Genomic DNA, 22,161 nt, shown 5'->3' with positions numbered 1-22,161 from the left:
GAAGTTTTTTCTGTAGTTCTAAACCTACAAATATCCCTCAGTACTTTGTGTATGATGTATTATCGCGGTGTCTGTTCGTAAATCATTTATAAAGTTTACCTGGGCTAATTCTAACTTCGCAGTTAAGTTTCATAAATTTCCTATTTACTTTGTTTTAGTATTTAATGGGGTTCCAAGTGAGCCGGGTAAACCCTGTCCTGGCGAAGATAGTAAGTGTTTTTATTGTTAACTGCATATGAAAGCATTTACTTTTCATAATGACTGTTTTTGAGAAAAATCATATTATTTTGAGAATATGAGCGACCTCTTTGAAGGCGCTACTTTTTTCGCCCATTAAAATACTGTCTTGAATTTACTTTGCAACCACAATTTTTTACTTCAATATTCCCTAATAAAACTGCATCATATGCCATTATCGATCAATTCTCAGTTGACCAAATTTTGGGAGAATTTGTGGTTTTTAAATGTCCAAGCCACGATAATTACACATTTGAACGATGCAACTAGGTGTAGCTTACACATTTATTATTTATTTAAACACATAAATATTGGTACAAGGAAGCACCAGATACATATGCGCCATACAAATCTCATTCGATTTGCTTGAGGGCTGTGATACTGCCCAGGTGCCCGAACTGAAGGAGGTGGTTTTCTTAGGGAGCCACACCCGGAGCCTTTGACCGAAAGATCTGATCCACAAGTCAGTGGAGCATCGTGAGGAGATGCAGTCCCATGGTAGCCAGTGACCAACGGTTGATTCGTACGCCATTTGTTCCTTCAGGATACTGGAGCCCATGTGCACCATTGGTTTGGAATCAGGGTTTTCCAACTCCCCTAGGAGGACTCGCCTTGTCCACCAACCCGGTTAAAGCTCCGGACATTCGCTTTTCGTCCTCTCACTTTCGTAAACAACACCCCCGCCACGAGAAGGCAGTGAGTAGGACTTCCCTGGTAGAGGCTATATATTCGCTGGCCATGTGAGAGCATTTCGAGAGGGAGAGCGGACTCTCCCCACTCTCGGTCGTACCAGGGCATTTGGGAGCTTACACAACGATAGTGGAAAGTAGCTTTTACTTATTAAAACCTTCAGGAAAAAATAATAAAAATAAAAACATATTTTCAATATCCCAATAAGTAAAAAGTTAAATCTTCTGACGTTTCTTGACTCTGTAAGCTACTTCTTCAGAGAATAAATAGGATACCTGTTTATATGTTTTTATAGCTTAACTGTTATGATCCATCAATGTAATTAATATGTCATTTAGTTGGTGCATTGACTGAGATACTACACGGACTCCCAAACTGAATCGAGCGGCTCTATTTGGGGGCCACTCCGACACAGAGGTCCAATCCACAAGGTACTAAAACAATCCAATGGTAACTGACCCCAAATGCCCTGGTACGGCTGAGAGTGGGGAGAGTCCGCTCTCCCTCTCGAAATGCTCTCACATGGCCAGCGAATATATAGCCTCTACCAGGGAAGTCCTACTCACTGCCTTCTCGTGGCGGGGGTGTTGTTTACGAAAGTGAGAGGACGAAAAGCGAATGTCCGGAGCTTTAACCGGGTTGGTGGACAAGGCGAGTCCACCTAGGGGAGTTGGAAAACCCTGATTCCAAACCAATGGTGCACATGGGCTCCCGTATCTTGAGGTAACAAATGGCATTTGAATCAACCGTTGGTCACTGGCTACCATGGGACTGCATCTCCTCACGATGCTCCACTGACTTGTGGATTAGACTTTTGGGTCAAAGGCTCCGAGTGTGGCCCCCTAAGAAAACCACCTGCTTCAGTTTGAGCACTTGAGCAGTATCCCAGCCCTCAAGCAAATCGAATGAGATTTGTGTGGCGCATATGTATCTGGTGCTTCCTTGTACCAATATTTATGTGTTTAAATAAATAATAATACATCTCCGATGTGCCACCTGGCATTCTCCCTCTGCTCGTCAATCCTGTACTCAGATTGGTCACATCTCTATCAGCCCTCGCTGGTGTAGTTGTGTACAAAACTTTGATCATCCCGTTATTTGCACTAATCTCATCCTACGTTTCAGTTGCCAACATACTCATCGCCCTAAACGGGCTAATGTCTCTAAATCGGTTGCAGCTTCTGTTGCAACTAAATATCAAACCGAGCTAGGTTCAAGGCTGTCAACCCATCGGGAGGATCGTTTTCTTTGTGGTTGAGGATGTAATGACCATGTCTTCACTCTCCACCAAATGTTAGAACACCGTCAAACTTATCACAGGCCAACAATCGTAGTGTTTCTTGACTTCAGGGCCGACTCCGGTTCGTTGGACAGGACTGGTCTCTAGGTTTGTCTATTGAAAAAGACTGTGCCTGAAAAGTTTAACGACATCTTGAAAGCCCTACATGCAAACACCTCAATCAGATTGAGGTCATACAACCACCTCTATCCACTGTTTCATTCAAGCAATGGGGTTAGGCGGGGTTGTCCAATCTCACCACTCCTCCCCAACTTTGCCATCAATGACGTCCTGGGAACAGCTCAGATGAATGTAGGTGATGGTGGTATGGTTCTGTTGCGTGGAGAAAGGCTTTTCGACCTCGAGTATGCGGATGATATTGCCTGACTGTAGGATGATACCGAAGCCATGCCATCTGCATATAATCGGTTGGCAATTAATGTCCGTAGGTATGATGTGTTCTTTGCACGTTCTAGTTGCGAAGTACTTTTAAAAGACTGGCAAAGGTCTATACCTGTACTCAATCTTGGTATTCAGAAATTCGAAATAGTCGAGAAGATCGTGTATCTGGCTAGCTGCATAATAGCTGGTGGTGACGTGAATGATGAAACCAGTCCACGTATAGTGGAAGATAGAGTGCCTTATGCCAATCTAGACCATCTTTGACACCTTCGTGATGTTATTCTGACTGTAGAAGATCGGATCTACAACGCGTTGGTGAGAGGAGTTCTGTTCTATGCTTGTGAAGCCTGGCCTCTTCGAGTTGATAATGTTAGACGACTCTCTGTGTTTGATCATCGTTGTTTCCGAAGGATTGGTAACATGCAGCGGCAACACTATGTCAGTAATGCAGAGGTTCGGGGTCGTATGTTCGTTCATAGAGATGATAATTCAACTGGTGTTACCATCTTGAAACCCCGACCTTGGTGGCTTGGACATGCCCTACAAGTTTCGTCCCAGAGAATTCCACTTCGTGGATTATTCGCCGATGCTGGGACTGGTTGGAAAAAGCAGAGAAGTGGTCAGTGTATGGCATGGTGTCGTGGTATGAAAGAAAGCTGTACAGGACTGACTTCTGTTGGTCCTTCACGACTCCTTGGCTGGGGTCCAAGAGATGGAGCAACACAGTGTCTAGAGACGTTATCAGACACGGATCAGAGTGGAAACCAGTAGCAATCCTGCTGTAACTTTCTTTTACTTTCTTTATAAAAAATTAACTTAAGTACTTTAAAAGAATTCTTTTTGGTTGTACGTTTGCTAACTGAACTGTTTCTCCCACTAATTATTATTATTATTTCACTCTCGTACAATAATTTCTGTCCGTTGTCGCTCTTTTCATTGCACACACTTTCTTTTCTCTATCTCTTCACAACTTTATTGTTATTTTTTGGCGCATATGTATTTGGTGCCCCCTTGTACTAATGTTTGTGCGTTCAAATAATAATGATAGTAATAATACAAATTTAATTTGATATGAAGTTGTCAACGTATGATGACTTTAAAATACTATCTTTTGATAAACTGCCTTAGATTTTCACGTTTCTGATCAACACAATCAATATTATAGGCTAATTCGATAAGGTTTTTCGTGTTAAGCAAACGCTAGTACTGAGAATTACCCTCAAGTTCACAAAAATCACCTTATCAATTTGAACTTCTGAATGCTTATTAGTAATCGCCTTAAATACAAATCAAGTCACTTCCATGATATGAGAAGACAAGTCTGAATTGTGAAATTTTCGGTTAAAAAGTAAAATATAGTTTTTTTGGAATTAACTTTAGCTATTTATTTCTTTGATTGAACTTTAAACGGCATGAATTCATTTTCTTATCAGGTTTTATAAGTCTCTGAAAACAACAAGACGACTTACCGGGATTTTTTGTTTATAAAAAGTCCCGTGGCTGATATCGAACTAGATTAACACTCACCTATTCAAGACACCTGTTTACGATATCTTTACGCATTTATTTTGTGAAATTCAACCGATATCGCAGGAAAAATTACCATTTTACGGTAACAAATAACTTGTTCATTAATAATCCATAGTGAAGAACATGAAATATTATTCTTTAAATTACACAATTTGTAAAAAAACAACTTAGCATTCAGTTGGTAATTTTATACACTTATTTTTCTGGATATAATTTTTGCGAATTCACATAGGTCTCCAGTAGTGCAATTGTAAAAGCGATCGATATTACTTGATTAGATACATATCCTTTTAAGTAAGAACTCTATATAACAGTGCAAATATTATTACTAGTAATAGAAATGGTTTACGTACTTGGTTTTCAACCTCTAGACCAAGGGTTTGATTCCCGTCTAGTCTACCAAGGTTTGGATATCTAAGCAGTATCGTCAACTCCCATACATATGGTTTAGTTAATAGTCGAGTACATTGGTATGTATGCACATACGAGTCGTACTTTTATCATTCCTAATTAGGATCGGATTTACTACATATAGGTTTTGTAATTTGTTGGTTTGAGGCTATAATTTGTTGACTTTTCACTTATTCGCTACTCCTATCTTCTTATGTTTTGTTTATCAGTTAATATGTACCGAAGAGGTGCTAAACGATGGAAAAAGAAATTTTATTTATTGCATGGTCATCAGTTTGCTGCCAGACGATTCAATCGGGTAAATTCACTAGTATTTTTTAGGAATGCTTTTTATCGGTTACCAACATGACACAGCTCATAACGGGTCGTACTAGCTTAGATTTATTAAATATTTTTCTTCCTTTATATCTTTTTCAACATTCCCTCATATATACTTTTTGAAATCATACTCTCAGTGTATCAACCTTTCACTGATGCAACTATTATTTCAACTCCTTTGGGATTCCTCTTGTTAATTTCATCACACTGTACTAATATAGTATGGCAGCTTGGCCCAGGATCTATGTTATGATTGATTATCTTTCTATGAGGACATTCCTGTTATGACTAATACCCAACTAAAGTTTTTTGAGTTTCCTATTTTTTATGTTGCACTTACTCAAATTTATACACATGTCTAAAGATTCCCGGGACATTGTCATTTCACATAACAAAAGTCATTGTCTTTGATTGTAGCAATATCCAACCGTTATATCCTAATGAAGACGTAAGTACAGGTAACTTCCGAGACCTATTAATGGACTATTATTCTATATATAATCTTACTGTTTAACTATTGAGTAATTAGATTGTGTATATCTATATTCATCTTACTATAAGCTTCATTTTGACCTATGGATTATTATTATACGAATTACTGTCCCTAAATTATATTCAGTGTATTGATTATTGTCTCCCACGTTCACAGCCATATTTGGCTTGATCTTGCACAAATATTATTTTCTATTTTATGGTGTGATGCGGTCTGTTTGTCTGGTATATAAACCGAGTATGCTTGAAATAAATGATTCGCATAGCAGAAGCTGCAATTTGTGTTCTGGACTCAATTAGAAGGGCTAGGCGGACGAGGGACCAACAAGGACGCTAGATTGCTCATACTGGTTGAACATCATTGATTTGTCACAGTGTTAAGATTAGATAAGTCTTATTCAGATTGGCGGATAACTCACGTGGTAAAAGCCGGACATAAAATCATAACGAATTGGAAACGGTCTTATTTTATAGAGTCATAACACCAACAACTGATAAAATGAGCTATTTTTTGGTCCCAACTTCCCGATGAATCAATCTATTATCCAGAGATCATTTATTATCCAAGGGTTTGAGTCAATAAATTTGTTACATGAGCAGTCATCACTCAGGTAGTGCGTATCATTCCATTTCATTAGTCTGTTCATATAGCAGTCATTTATTTAAAAAAAGAAATGCAAACTCTGTTTCTTCACAAGATCACCCTTTATAACACTATCCAGTAAGTAACACTGTCCCCTCAGGAGTGCCTTCGAATAATGGTGACATTCGTTTCTTTCTATGTAGTCTATTACTCTTCTCTAGGTTACTTCCTTCTTATCATTTATCGTCCCAACAAAGAATGTTGTTTGAAAAGATCAATTCACCATGACTATTCACATTCAATGGGTAATAGAAACACATTGACCGACTGAAATGAATTACTCTCATCTAGCTAGCAGATATAACTTGCTTTTATGCTATCTTAATTAATATATGTATTTCGTTGTTTTTCTCATTTATCTTAGAATGCTGTATGTGCTTACTGTAAGGAACGTATATGGGGTTTGGGACAACAAGGGTTTAAATGTATTAATTGTCGTCTTCTACTTCATCGTCGTTGTCAAGGTGGAGTGCGCCATAACTGTGGTGAAGCATTTATCAGACCGACCTATCAAAATATGCGTTCAATCTCTACATTTTCCACCGGTTCCACTCCTACTGTGTGGGATAATAATGGAAACAGACCTACAACCATAGCAACAAATCTATCTTCTGAAACAAGTAATACACTCCCGCCTCGTCTTCCTGTTACTGTTCAATCATACAAAGATGAACCAAGACCACCAAAGCAAGAGAAAATCATTGCTTTAAGTGAAAGAGAATCAAATCGTAAGTTCTGAGTTTCGAGAATGATTTTCTTCACAAATTGACATCATTTGAGAAGTCATAATGGAGCAATAACCATTTAGTAAGTAATTCATTGAAATTCATGATCCACCTACGTCCATACGTGAAATCAAACCATAGACCAGTCAGTATATCATAAATAATGAAGAATTCGACATGAATATGCGTCAATCTAAGTTGCCATACTTCACATTAGGACAACATGGGAAAAAATTATCAAAATGCACATTAGTTGAGTTAAAGTAACAGTAACGTCGAGTTCCCAGATTCTTAGGTAGAATCTGGGAACTAGGCGTAATTCCATCTGACTAGTCCCAATCACTGATTGTGCCAGTCTATAAGAAAGGACAAAAGTCCTCCTGTGACAATCACAGAGGAATCAGTTTGACTAATATAGTGTCTAAAATATTAGCTTCAATAATACTTCGACACCTAACTAAAGCTCGTGAAGAGCAAACTAGAGAAAGCCAGGCTGGTTTTCGACCTGGACATGGTTGTGTAAACCAGATATTCACTCTATGTCTGGTCCTAAAACATAGACACACATTCAGACGCCTCACAATAGTAGTATTCCTTGACCTTAAGGCGGCATTTGACTCCGTTGATCGTGAGGTTCTATGGCAGTGTTTGTCACTGAAAGGAGTACCAAAGAAGTACATTAACCTCATAAAATCTCTCTACTCGAACACAACTGGTCGAGTTAGAGCTTATGGCGAACTGTCATCAGAATCGATTACCTCAAGTGGTGTTCGTCAGGGCTGTCCACTCTCTCCATTCTTGTTTAAATTTGTCGTTGACATGCTTTTAAAGATAACACTTCCATCATCCAAATTTAGAAGGGTTGGACTTCTGTCAGGAGACTCACTTGTTGACTTGGAATATGCCGAGGAGAAGATTCTGACAAAATGCAGAGTCTTCTGACCACTATAAGCAACAATGCAGGCATGTTCGGGATGCGATTCTCCCCCTCAAAATGCAAAATGTTACTTCAGGATTTGGTTGCACCGACACCTAAACTAATGATAGGGAGTGAAGTAGTTGGGCGTGTTGACCGCTTCATTTATCTTGGGAGTCTCATCAGCCCTTGTGGTCAGGTGTGTGACGAAATCTCAGCACGGATACAGAAGGCTCGTCTAGCTTTCGCCAACTTGCGTCGTTTATGGCGTAGGCGAGATATCCGTCTAGCAACAAAAGGACGGGTTTACTGTGCAGCAGTTCGTTCCGTCCTACTTTATGGCATTGAAACATGGCCGATAAGAATAGAGGATATTCGTAGGCTACTAGTATTCGATCATAGGTGTCTTCGACGCATTGCTCGTATATCGTGGGACCACTGAGTAAGTAATGCAGTCGTTAGGATACGGGTACTAGGTAAGGATGGCAAATCGATTGATGAAGTAGTGAAACTTCATCAGTTGAGATGGCTGGGACATGTGTTACGTATTCCCAACCACCGACTGCCCCGACGTGCAATGCTTTATGGTGTAGGAGCAGGTTGGAAGAAAGCTAGGGGCGGTCAGACCAAAACGTGGCACAAATCCATGAAGTCACTAATAAGTGGACTGAGCCATGTTGGTAGGTGTATAATACCTGGTTGGGATGCGCCAGATGATGACACTTGGTGGTTAGTGTTGGGGATGTCAAATCCCCAGAACTTACTTAGTAAATGGCTTAATCTTGTAGTTTTATTTTGAAAATTTGAATTTAGCTGTTTTCGCGCCAAAAGCGCTCTTCTTACCTTCACGTCATATTTCCCACCTGTAAACTATCTTAACCGCTATTGGTCCATTGTTTCTTTATGTGTGCTATTTACTAATGATGCTCAAGGACAATTTGTTACTGTATAAATGCGCTTGACTTTTCCCCTTATTTGATTGCTTGTACTCGGCTGCTTGCGGAATACATACATATTACCCTACTTGCCTTGGACTTCTTCATCTAGTTAGCGGGGCCCGGGACAACCGATTATATAGCTTATCGTGTCATTGGTTTTCGTTCGTTACCGCGGAATCGATTTAGTTTCAAGCATAACAGTTAGAGACCTTGAATGACATGATTCAAAAACGTTTGCAATGGCGCAGGGGAATCCACTCTCTGTGTTCTCCCAGATTCTAATCTGAATTCTTCATGTCTCCATCTTTCTCTCTTTCCAAATTTATTTCACTGGATTATAACCCTCGAATAATATCTTCATACCATAATCTTTCCGATTACTGCTTATACTCTTACTACTTCTACCACTATGGAATTTGAATCGACAACTTCATCTCTGTGCTAATGTGGTATGGCAACTTGAACTGATGTACGTACGTACGAAGTTCTACATTGTGACTGACTGACTGGACGTCGATAATAGCAAAAGACTAACTGATAAGGAATGCAACATTAAAATATATGAAGTAATATTACAACTCATAATTACGTCTAATTTTGTGTCTCACCTTGTAGTCTCCAACTATAGATATTGGATTATCTTGTGAATCAAAACTAGAAATTAATTATCAGAATAGTCGCTAACAATGTAGTACCACTATCTTGAAAAACCTATATCACAGTCAGCTGCTCTTCCTCACTCTTCAATTTCACTATAACTGCCGTAAATTCATTAGTAGTTGAAGGCTCGACAGATACGTCCTGTGGAAGCTGTTGATAAGTAGTGAGTAATTCAAACTTCAAGGTAGTTGCATTGCTCTTTAATGACTGTCATGAAATTTAAAAACGAATAATTAACCCATATATATATATATATATATAATGTTAGATGTCACTTCAGATATGTTTCACCTTATTCTTTTTCAGAAACATCAGACAAACACATTACGCCAACATCCGATATAAAAAACAATGTAAGTATTTTCACTAGCAATTCCATAAATACGTGCTCTCTTGCTTCTATACCTCTCACACCTGTTTTTGACATGATAAAATAATATTTACTTTTAAGGAAAAGTGTAAATTTTTTCAAACTTATTAATCATTATAATGCTAGCATAACTGTTATATAGGGGTATTATCCCCTAAGAAAAATACGGTAGAATCATATATGATGACGTTCTATGCAATTCTTCGCTCAAAATAAATAATGAAGATAATCATGTCAAATATTTCTCCACTCTAAACAAGCTCTGCCATTGTAATTAGCCTTCCGTCCACGGCATGCAAATATTATATTTGTTGATATATGGTATTACGTAGGGTTACGGTTGAAAAGTATTCTATGAACTAATATTTCTAATCCCCGTTTGTTTTACTTATCCTAAATTTTTTTCAGCTCAAACCAGGTTCAGACAATTTAATAATTGAAAGAAGTGGTGTCCACCCTAGTAGTGTACCAGTCCCCGTTTCTATCATTGATAAAGTTGATGATAAGTCCATACCAATCATAGAACAGCGCATTATAGATATTCCTGATATTCCATCACTTCTGGACGGGTTGGTTTACATGATTTCAATTTACTCAAAGTGATTGGTCGTGGTAGTTATGCTAAAGTATTTCAAGTAGAGCATAAACCAACTAACCGTATATATGCAATGAAAGTTATTAAAAAAGAAACTATTCTTGATGAAGAGGTATGTCTGGTCTGTGTTTTCGGTAATTTAACGAACACTTTTGGACTAACGGTTTTCCATACTTTTTGCAAATATGTAGAACTAAAGTCACTAAATATAGACTTAGTTTTAACATATGTTTATCCATCACTGTTTTATATTGTTTCAACATAAACATTGGTACAAGGGGGCTCCAAATACCTATGCGCTACACTTCATCCGATTTGTGTGGGGGTTGAAATACTCCTTGGGCCCCCAGACCGAATCAAGTGGTTCTGTTAGAGGACCACTCAGGCAGGGAGATCTAATCCACAAGGCAGTAAAGCAGTCCCACGGCAACCAGTGACCAACAATAGGTCCATACTCCATTTGTTCCCTCAGGATCCCGGAACTCGTGGAGCATTAGTTTGCGGTTAGAGTTTTCCAATATCTATAGGGGAATCCTTTGTGCTCACCAACCGGATTTATGGGTCGAACATTTGCCTCTCATCCTCCCAATTTCGTGAACAACACTCCCGCCGCGAGAAGGCAGGGAGTAGGACTTCCGTGGCAGTGGTTGTATGCACGTGGCCATATGAGAGCATTTCGAGGGGGGGAGTATACTCTCCCCACCCTCGACCGTACTAGGGCATTTCGGGGCCGTCAGATGTTCACTGAATATATGTTTCGTAATGCTTTGGAATTTACTCAGAGTTTTGACTTCTCTGAATCAAACTTGTGGCTGTCTAGGTTTATTAACTAAAATCTATGTAAAAATTAGACATAAATCGATCTTCATCCCTTTACATTTTTCTGGTTCCATTATTATTTATGAGTTTTTCCGTGACTCATTCTGTTTACTGACAGTGTACATATAAACAAAACACTAAACATAGCATCAAGCTTCAAACCCAACCGTTTCTATAGTTTTCGTTTTTCGTTAGGCTTGAGTAATTTTAATAAATGGATTTCTCATGAATTCAGCCGCATCGCGTAGGCCAAAATACTTGTTATCACTTCCAGAAACATATTAGTACCCGATAATGTTTTGTTTCTTGCGACATAACCTTATTAAATAAGTCTACGATTTCGTGAGTCTAAATTACTTTAATAGGGGCATATAAGTGAAAAGTGAATCAATAAACTTTAGCATGATTGTCAAATATTGCTAGTTTTACGTTACAATTGTACTGCACGTCTCAGTTCATAAAGTCACTGACTGTTGATCTTGATCATATTGAGAATCATAGACTTGATTAAGGTCTTCAGGATGACAAAAGTTGACCCCCTAAGTGAAATGATTCCAAGATCATTACAATAGTCCAGATCCAGTTTACTTTTGTCGTATAAATCATGAACATTTCGTTACTTTTCATTTAGTTTCGATTGTTTATTTTGAAATTTCCTCCTAGTTAGTCTTCTGTTTGTTTACTGTTAGAAATCATGGTAATTTAAAGCAATGCTTTTATATTCAATGTTCTGTCTGTTGTTGTTAGCCTGTAGTTCATTGTGAAGTCGAGTATCACTGTTAAATCTTTGTGCATGCAAATAGACAACGGTTTCAGGCAATAACTGGATAACAGTAATTTTAAGTCTTGTATCATCGGTGCTACCAGCAAACGTAAAACTAGTTGGTAATCGAATGGAGAATTCGGGGTTGATAGAAGCTGATAAATTCAAAAAAGAATGGAAATTACGGTTTATTCTAATCAAGGCGATAATCAAAACGATGCTAATAAAAGATAACTATCAATTTTTTTAAGAATGGCTTGGGTTGAGAACTAAGAGATAATTAAGTACAAATGCAAGTGATGGAAAACGTTAAGGTAATAAACTAAATACTGACTAATTAATCGTGGTGAAAACGCGATTACACACAAAATGAATTAGTATGTATTTGCTCTACAAAAATAATAATTTCCCAAATTGTAGCGTGGAATGTCCACAGTCCCATTATGGAAGATCTTCCTAAAACGTACAATGTGATAGAAGAGTAGCATAGAGACCATAAAGTATTCATTAACGCTGCTCATCCAAACATATAAAATATTCAATGATGTTCCAGAAAAGGAATGGAGTCCAAGTAGATGGAGAATCGAAAAATTCTCTCCACTGGTTCAATTAAGGGATGAGTATACGACGCAGCAGTTCGCTCTGTTCTTCTTTACGGCTACGAAACGTGGCCAGTATTTGACCACATGTCTTAAACATTTTGCTCGCATCTGATGGGATCACCAAGTAAGTAATAGTGAGGTTAGACACAGGGTATTAGGGACTGATGGTAAATCAGTTGATGAGGTTGTGAATCCTCATCAACTGAGATGGTTCGACCACGTGTTACATATACCCGAACACCGATTACCACGACACGCAATGCTGACTAGTACTGTGGATGGTTGACAGAGAGTTAGGGTCGGTCAAACCAAAACATGGCATCAGTGTTTGAAGTCACTAACCTCTTGTCTGAGCCATGTTGTTAGATGCAGACTACTTGGTTGGGGTCTGCGTGACTACTGTAACCAATGGTTGGAGACTCTAGGTGACATGACTGAGAATCGATCACAATGGCGTAGATGTATACATTCTTTGTCTTCCTTCAAACTATGAGATTAAGATTGCTTCATATCTTTATTTCTTCCTGTACTATATCCTTATATATAACCTTTCTTTTATATATTACTACCATTGAAGTAAATACTTCTATGAATTTGGTGTTTATCTTGTTGTGCTAATGAGGTATGGCAACTTGAACCGATGCATATTTGTGCCTGGTCCTACGTTGTAGCTGGCTGACTGGTTCAACAACAGCATGTAAAAATGTAAAAGGAGGTAACAGCATAGATCAAATTGTCTATAGAAGACTTTGGGAACAGATCGTTACTAACAACTTTACGTGGAATGGCATAACATTTGAACTCATTAATTTAAACATAATAAACTGTGTTATACAGATTTGTAAATTTAAATAATACTTAGGTGTTTACTACATTATTAAGTCTTTCTCTTGATGCTCTTTCATTACACTGTTCAATATCGTTCTGATCCTTGCGCTGATACCAATCCCCCTTATCGAAGGATACTAGGGGGTGAATTTATGGTTCCAAATAGATTATAGTAAAGAAAACTTTTCGTGAAGTAAAAACCCAAACAAGTATGATTTTTCTAAGCAAGAATACATTGCTTCTGAAGTAGCCTCTTCTACAGATAAATCGGTTTAAAATTGAATAGCAAAACTCGATACCAAGTAGCTAAGTTTTTACTTGAATATTTTGAAAAATACTACCTCCTTAGGAAACTGATGATATTGTAATTCACATTACCTAAATAGTATGTGTAAAACTTATTTTTCTCATATTTCTAATGCTAGGATATTGATTGGGTTCAAACAGAAAAACATGTATTTGAATGCGCTACTAACCATCCATTCTTAGTTGGTTTACACTCGTGTTTCCAAACTAGAAGTCGGTAAGTTTCTAAAACAAATATAAATCATAAAAGTCGTATTTTGTAACCTTATAGATTAACACTATTGTTCAAGTGCCTTATGGTTTTACGGAGAAAACTATCCTAAAGGGCATTTTATTAATATTAATTGTAAGGATTTATACTTTCCGATTGCTAATATTTAAGATTGCATTTTTTTCTTTCCTTGTTGTGATATGGACCCCTTTAGTGGATACACCTCCACTTTCCAAAACATGAAGGTTTATTAACTCGTAGTTTAAATACCTATAGTTGAATTTTACTTTGTAACGGCTTAACTTCAATAAGTTCTTACACTAAAATTTGAAAGTGACAGTTATTGTGTGAGAATCAACAATACTATATATTTCCAGTCTGAAGTAACTGAATCGTGTTTATACGCATGAATGACTCAAGCTCCGACTCGTTGGCTTAGACTTCGCATTTTCAGATAGTTGTTTGTTCGTTATCTCTACTTACCGACGTTGATGTGGCTAGGTACCATTTTAACATAGAAATTAGGTGAAGGGGATATTATATATTTGATTCAGTTGGAATTAAACCTTTTCCATACATTCAGTTTGTTCCGGCCTACAGGTTGAGTAAAATTTTGAACATAGTTTCTTTCAATTTCCCAACAAAAAGGATTCATCCACCCATATATAGAAAAAAACTGTAGTAATCATGCGTACTACCTAAGGTTCCGAGTTTCATCACTTATATCTTTCTGAATAGCTTCTCATAGCCCGCAGTAGCATACAGAAAGGCAACTAGCAGATAAGAGTAGTTAATGGGCTAAATTTATTTAATATATGTATTCTTGATCGTATTTGCTTTTGTTATGAATGGAATATGGTGACATGAATTTTCCATGTGGTTGACTTAGTCTCATCGAAATCGCTTTTTGAGGGCTATTTTTTGGATGTGACTTGACTAAAAGGCATTTTCTTGATTATCATTGCTAATTTGTCTCTTAATGATCAAATCCATTTATTCTCAATTGTATATTTGAACATCGCATCACCCAATTCAGTTTTTAAAAAGGCAGATAGTATCGCTGGTTCGTTTGTTACGATATTGTTGCTCAAGACGGAGTATGAGAACCATATACTTGGTTACTGAGTTATATTACTGTTTGATGTTTTAACCAAGTAACATCTGTCAATGAATGACTATTTTTTGTTTATAGACATGTGTCACTCAGGATCTAAGAATATCGTTCACTCCATTCAAATAAGTTAGAAAATACATTGCTATTAACTTTCGAATTTGACTAAATCCGGAGCGATACATCGTAGTAGCACTGATTTTGTAATAAAGCGTTATTTAATCTATTTATTAATGGTTAATTTGATGTGGATAAATGAAATATTGATCTACACTATCTCAATATTGATCAGTTTTTTTTAGGAATTTATTTTGAGTTTTTGATTTTATCTTATTCTATGATATATTTATAGACAACAGTGAAGTCAGCTGATAATGATGGCATTTTTTACTCATGCCGACTACTGGAATAATGAGTGATGTGCTTATTTCATTTTAACTCTTTATAGGTTGAGAAGTTATTTGACATCCTAAATAATATTAATTTATAATCTTAATAAAGTGCCTTTACATCAGTCGTATAAGTCAGTCCATATTTTACAATCATGTAAAGTGAAAGGTTTTATTAAATTGTTGATACGATACACATCGTATTTGTGTATTTCAGTTACGTGTGTTGTATATGGTGATAATTCAGCATTTATTTGCAATAAGTGGTTTTGTACTGATTTCATGATGATTCGTCTACTTAGTAATAACTTTCTACGAGATGAATTTTTCCAAAGTTCTAGTAGCGAGCATCTAAAGTCAACCATTTCAAATGGGACTGTTAGTTACTGACGAGACTGATGAAGTATTGTGATATTACAAAGTGATAGGTAGATAGTCGGACAAGTGAACTGATATACATCGACTTAACAAAATACAATTTAGACAGTAGAAAGACTAGGACGGTAACTAGTCAGTTCACTGGGTCAAGTCCTATAGGGATTCAGTTTCTATCCAAATAATTCTATGTTAATATCTTTAACTGTGTTGTCATTGAGTGATATGAGTTCAAATATCTAGAGTAGCATTATCTTAGACATTTGAAAAGTGATATTTCTGGTTCAAATCAACAAGTGTGAAAAATAACATCTACTCATCAACAAATACAAAAATACACCGTTTTCTTGATAATCATGAATAAATGTTGTTTGGAATAATGGACGTTGAAGTAATCGTTGACATTTAATTAGATTATTATCCATATCTCCTCTTCCTGTATGTGTTAACACTATTGGTTATTCTTATTCTGCGCTTAGTTCATCCAAAAATTTATTTGAAAGTTGTTTTATGTATAAATTTATTGAAAATACTAGAGCATAAATGATATGCCAAACCAACCTTGTTCAGTGTATGTTTTAGGCTTTTAAACGAGAACCCTGTTAAATAAAAATTTATACTGACCTTATGTACAATTACATACAGAACTATGGCTTGTAGTTTTAGACATGACAATTAAATAAAAATCAAACCATCAGTTGGTTAGATGACCTATTTCAATAGCAAACGTTTTTACCATATACCCATAATTAATTGCCCTGTCATTTTCACTGGTTAGCGTTTTTTAGCAACAGGTTGCTAATTCCATGCTCAATCCTCCTCTTTACCTAGGCTTTGAAACTGGAAAGAACCCTAGGAGGGTTCCAGGTGAAGTTTTGTTATTCTCATAGATAATGGTAATTGTTTTTAGTATGATTAGTTAATCAGTGATCCAGATTTTGTGTCACACTTCATTCCTTTTGTTCTTTTTTTCAAAACTAACCTATAAACAATAGATTATTCTTTGTCATTGAATTTGTCAATGGTGGAGATCTGATGTTTTATATGCAACGTAATCTTCGTTTAGCAGAAGATTATGCACGATTCTATGCAGCTGAGATTTGTATCGCATTAAATTTTCTCCATGAACGTGGGATCATTTACCGAGATCTCAAGTTAGACAATGTTTTGATGGACAGCGAAGGTCATATTAAACTAACTGATTATGGAATGTGTAAAGTAAGGGAAAATATTAACTTTTCCAGTTTAATGTTATGTATAGTGTGCTCTGGATTTTAACTTGACTTTCCGATTAACAATACGTACCTATACTGACTTATTTCGATCGTTGTCTATTACAGTGTGTTCGAAAGATAGTGTTTCGCTGCTTTCTATCACGTTCCATACCATTCAGGTCATTCAACATGAATAAATGTATATTCAGCACATCACGATTAGAAAAACTAAGTGACATTGTGTTCTGTGTAGGCTTTTCGAAGTAATGGTTGCTACCGAATTAACTTTGTTATGAAACAGTAAAACTGTCTTTAAGCTACTATACATGTAGTTAATTTCTTCAGTATTATATCAGAGTTGATTTTTTCTATTGTCAGTCATACACAACGTAGAATCTGGGACATTTGTACATTGCTTCAATTTGCCATACCCCAATAACACAGCTAGATGAAACTGTCAAAGCAAGTCTCAGAATAGTAGAGGTAGTAACAGTATTATTAGTAGTCGAAACGATTCGGCACCAAATATATGTTCAGAGAAAATATAAATTAGTAAAATAAATTCACGGAGAATTCAGAAACTTAAGATTTAAGGAAAGATGAAGAGTGAAAACACCATAATTACGATAGATTCTGAGCCATATCACCTATTGTCTCCAACCATTAGTTGCGATAATCGTGGGGAACGTCAATCAAGTTGTTTGTACATACCTAAATGCCTGAGTTTAATTGACAATGAATTCATAGACTAATCTCATTTCTTGACTAGGCCACACATCCGTGGTTAGTCATTTAAATCAAATTAAAAACGGGAAAGATTCCTTATATTATTTAAAAAGTTGGAAAATAAGTAATCTAAAAGTTTGGACAAATCGTATGTTTTTGTTCAATTTATTTGACATGATCAGTTAGCATCATTAAGTTTGTTACGTATTTCCATGATATAACTAACGTAAATCAAATGAATAGAAATGTATCCAATTAACTCTTTAATTAGATTCTCAGTTAGTAAGAATTCCAATAACATATACTCATGAATATATCACTTTGTGACAATTTATTCACTTTCAAAATTACATTTTGGAAGTTATAGCATAGACAATGATCAGTGCGTTACTAACTCGTTTAGAATTAGCATTCTCAACTCCAATATAACGCTGTACTAAAATATGTATTTTATTCTACTACTCTTAGTCAAATTGTCTACCTAAAGACGAAGTAATAGTAGCCAGTATTATTAACATTGATTGTACACTTCAAATTCTTTTTGTTTGTCCTCAGCGTATAGTACACCAATTAAGATATAAAGCAAGACAATCCAACTTAATAAGGCATATATTATTAATCGTATCTAACTTATTATTTACTTTATTTAATAGGAAGGAATCATCGGAGATATGACTACAACTACATTTTGTGGTACACCGAATTATATTGCTCCTGAAATACTGAAAGGAGAAAGTTATAGTGAGTTTCTTTTTGTATGTGAATAAAACAAAGACAGGGATCGAGATAAAATAGTAAGGATTCATTAATTTCACAGATATCTGAGCTTCCTGCAACCTAAAAATAATAGTAATTATTTAAAAACAGATATACATACCTTATACCATAAAAACAGTCGTCGTCAACCAAAGCAAAAAAGGATTAATTAATCTAGAGAAGCCATAAGAGATATTCTTATGTTGCTTATTTACATGTTAGTATTCTCAACAACAAAAAAACTGAATTACACCTAAAAATAGGCCTCCAGAAATGAAAAATTAATATCAAAAGTTACGTAATAACAACTAAAAAAAAACATGAATTGATTAAAAGTGAGGTAAAACAGGTTAAGATAAAATGCAAGAACAAAGAAGGATTTCTTTCTATTTGTTACAACATTTTTTCATTGATATCAAGTATGTACATTGTTTTCGAAATTATTGATACCATTATTCCTAGGTTTGTAAATATTTGAAGAGACTTTATAAAATAAATGAACATACACTATTCTGCTGTCATTGGGTTTTATTCATTTAGTATTTGTTATAACTTGTGGCCGAGTGGATGCCCTGTTAACGTATGACGTGATAAAACCGCCAATCAGAGAGCAGCGAATTATCGATTGGAACAGTGACACACGATAACCGTACGAGCAGTCTAGAGTACGTATCGGTCCTGCTTTCAGTCTAGCCCAGCCAGTTGGGTCCAAAACAACAATAACAGACTCTGCGGTATGAATCTTTATACTTCAAACATACTGAGTTTATATACCAAACAGACTGACCTCATAGTATCAATAAAATAGAAAATAACATTTGTACAAGATTCAGCCAAATGTGGCTGTGAATGTGGGAGTCAGTAATTAATAGACTAGGGATAACTCAAGAATGGTGAATCGTATAACAATAGTTTATAGTTCAAAATAAAGCTTATAATAAAGGGAACATGAATATGAATAGTTTAGTTATTTAGCAGTTATACGATAAAAAATATATGCATAATATTGGTTCATAAATAAATCCCAAAGTTACCATTCATCATCCTTATCGGGGCATAACAGTGTTTTTTTATCCAGATAAAATATTCTTTCATCAATCAGTCTGTAAATGATTTAAAATGACTTGTGAGTTAAATCACTTGAATTTTAGGTGCAGACATTAAATTGTAAGCTATTTTGATTATTACCACCATCATAAAGTGTTGAACTTCAGTTTAAATAATTGATTAGTAACATTATCTCTTCCATATTAAATATGTCTCATGATCTAATGTCTATACATGCGAATGGCTCACTGTAATTGATTAAGATGACTCTGATATTTTCCAAAATTAACTTCGAGTTTTTTTGTTATTGGGATTTTTTTTTAATATACGGGTATAAAATTAACTCGATTTTTGCTAGCATTATAGCCTTTTCTAAATGATTCAGTATTCAACTGAGATCTGAGTAGGCTTTCAAGCACGGTTTAGATAAATTAAATAAAGAATATGTTTTGTGAATGAACTTACAGATAGTTGTAATTTTCAGTTTATCATTAAAGTGTTGTTTTTGAATAGTGATTATCCTATACTTATAGATCTATTCAAAATTAATTTCTATTGCATTAACATTCAGCAGCAGTCTAGTGTATGTTTGAAAAAGTCTGAATGTTAAGAAAGGTGAGATTAGATAAATACATTTTGCAGAAATTCGAATAGTTTTTCAGAGCTATGAAAATAACCATAACTAAGTAACTCATTTTGTGTACTATTTCCTTACTTGAGCCTGTTACAGCTTTCGGAGTATTGGGTGCCAACCAATGATCTCCAAACAACTCTATTATGGGCTCTTCTTTCCAGTTTTTACCATGTACTGTTCGTCCTTTTGGTATATGCATCCCATCGCCGGTGCCATATTTTCTTTGGTTTACCTCTTTTCCTAATGCCTTAAAGATTCCAAGTTTTATGGGTTTTTGAAACTGTTTTATCTACCGTTAGTGTCTTTTCCTAATCTTCTCAAATGGCAGAATAGATTATTGCTGATGACCTCTGGCCAATGGATATGGCGTATCTTGAGTACACAGCTGTTTATAAATACCTGTACCTTTTCGGTGACGGTAGTGGTAGCTCTCCGAGTTTAATCCATATACAATAGAAGAGTTTCTGACTTTGATCTTGTCTGGCAGTCTTTTTGGGTTTCAGATATTCTTCAGTTGTGGGGATGTTACCCTTACTTTGTCAATGTGTGCATTTATATCTGCACCAGACCCTCGCCATTTATCAATGATACTCCGCAGGTATTTAAAGGTTCCCACCTATTCCAGAGCTTCGGTCGCTACTCCTCCCTGTGTTGTATTTCAGGGGTCTTATTGCCCCTTTTTAGTGTTGAGGTTTACTACTCTTGTAGCCGCTGTTAACTTGCTGTCTTCATCTATATTCGTTGCTGTATACAGAATAGGTAGGCCTATTTATCTGCGAAGTTCAAATCATCCAGCTGTATCCAAGGTATGTACAGTATTCCCCCAAATGCCCTGGTACGACCGAGAGTGGGGAGAGTCCGCTCTCCCTCTCGAAATGCTCTCACATGGCCACGCGTATATAGCCTCTGCCAGGGAAGTCCTACTCACTGATTTCTCGTGGCATCACTGTTGTTTACGAAATTGAGAGGACGAAAGGCAAATGTCCGGTGCTTCAACCGGGTCGGTGGACACGGAGGGTCCACCTAGGTGAGTTGGAAAACCCTGATTCCTAACTGATGGTGCACATGGGCTCCAGTATCCTGAGGGGACAAATGACGTATGAATCATTCGTTGGTCACTGGCTACCATGGGACTGCATCTCCTCACGATGCTCCACTGCCTTGTGGAAGAGACCTTTAGGTCAAAGGCTCCGGGTGTGGCCCTCTAAGTAAACCACCTGCTTCAGTTTGGACACCTGGATAGTATCACAGCCCTCACACAAACCAAATGAGACTTTTGCGGCGCATATGGATCTGGTGCTTCCTTGAACCAATATTTATGTGTTTAAATAAATAAATAACAGTATTCCATTCATCTTCTGAGATATGGAGTTTGTCATTATCCAGTCGATAAGTGTCAAAATGAGGAAGTCCAGAGTAAACAGTTTTGTTTTACGTCGGTTTTCACTTGTCAGTCAGTCAGTCAAAACATAGAACTTCGTACATACGTACATCAGTTTGAGTTGTCACACCACATTAGCACAGAGATGCAGTTGTCCATTCAAATTCCATAAAGATAGAGGTAGTAAGAGTATAAGCAGTAATCGGAAAGATTATGGTTTGAAGATGTTATTCGAGGAGTATAATCCAGTGAAATAAACTTGGAAAGCGAAAATACATAGGGACATAAAGAATTCAGATCATTAGAATTTGAGAGAACACAGAGAGTAGATGCACCTCCGCCATTGCAAACGATTTTGAATCATGTTATTCAAGGTTTCTAACCATTGGTTGTTATCATGTCGTGGATCCCAACCAGGTAGTCTACACCTACCAACATGAATCAGTTCACTTATCAGTGACTTCATGGAATTGTGCCATGTTCTGGTCTGGCCGCCCTAACTTTCTCGCAACCCACTCCTACATCATAAAACACCGCACGTCGGAGCAGTTGTTAGTTGGGCATACGTAACACATGTTACTAACTTGATCTCGTGTGCTTTTACGGGTATAAGAGCTAATATCACTTCCCGGCTGCTGACATCGTGAAAGGGTATTTCTTGAGGGACCTGAAAACGAAGTTAAATCAATGTTAGTCTTAACGACCTGGAGGCGTGACCGCAGAGCCAAAGGGACAACGGCTTGAAGCCGGTCGCACGTTGCCTTTTTGTGGGAGGTTTTTGACGTGTTAGCTC

General features: G+C 36.6%; 1 protein-coding gene across 1 annotated transcript in view; it reads left to right on the top strand.

Annotated features, from left to right (window-relative positions):
• Positions 1–22,161, top strand: part of Smp_096310 (serine/threonine kinase) — a 36,884-nt gene that overhangs the window by 2,172 nt on the left and 12,551 nt on the right. Inside the window, exons 3-10 of the mRNA XM_018790019.1 lie at positions 159–209; positions 4,759–4,847; positions 6,367–6,730; positions 9,548–9,594; positions 10,020–10,184; positions 13,644–13,741; positions 16,606–16,828; positions 18,204–18,291. Of these exons, the coding sequence (XP_018655404.1) occupies positions 159–209; positions 4,759–4,847; positions 6,367–6,730; positions 9,548–9,594; positions 10,020–10,184; positions 13,644–13,741; positions 16,606–16,828; positions 18,204–18,291 (1,125 nt within the window). The remainder of the gene's footprint in view (positions 1–158; positions 210–4,758; positions 4,848–6,366; positions 6,731–9,547; positions 9,595–10,019; positions 10,185–13,643; positions 13,742–16,605; positions 16,829–18,203; positions 18,292–22,161) is intronic.

Source organism: Schistosoma mansoni, chromosome W (assembly GCF_000237925.1).
Source record: "Schistosoma mansoni strain Puerto Rico chromosome W, complete genome".
Classification (NCBI taxonomy): Eukaryota; Metazoa; Platyhelminthes; class Trematoda; order Strigeidida; family Schistosomatidae; genus Schistosoma; species Schistosoma mansoni.
The sequence above is the reverse complement of the archived record's forward strand: the minus strand, read 5'-3'. Positions and strand labels throughout refer to the sequence as shown.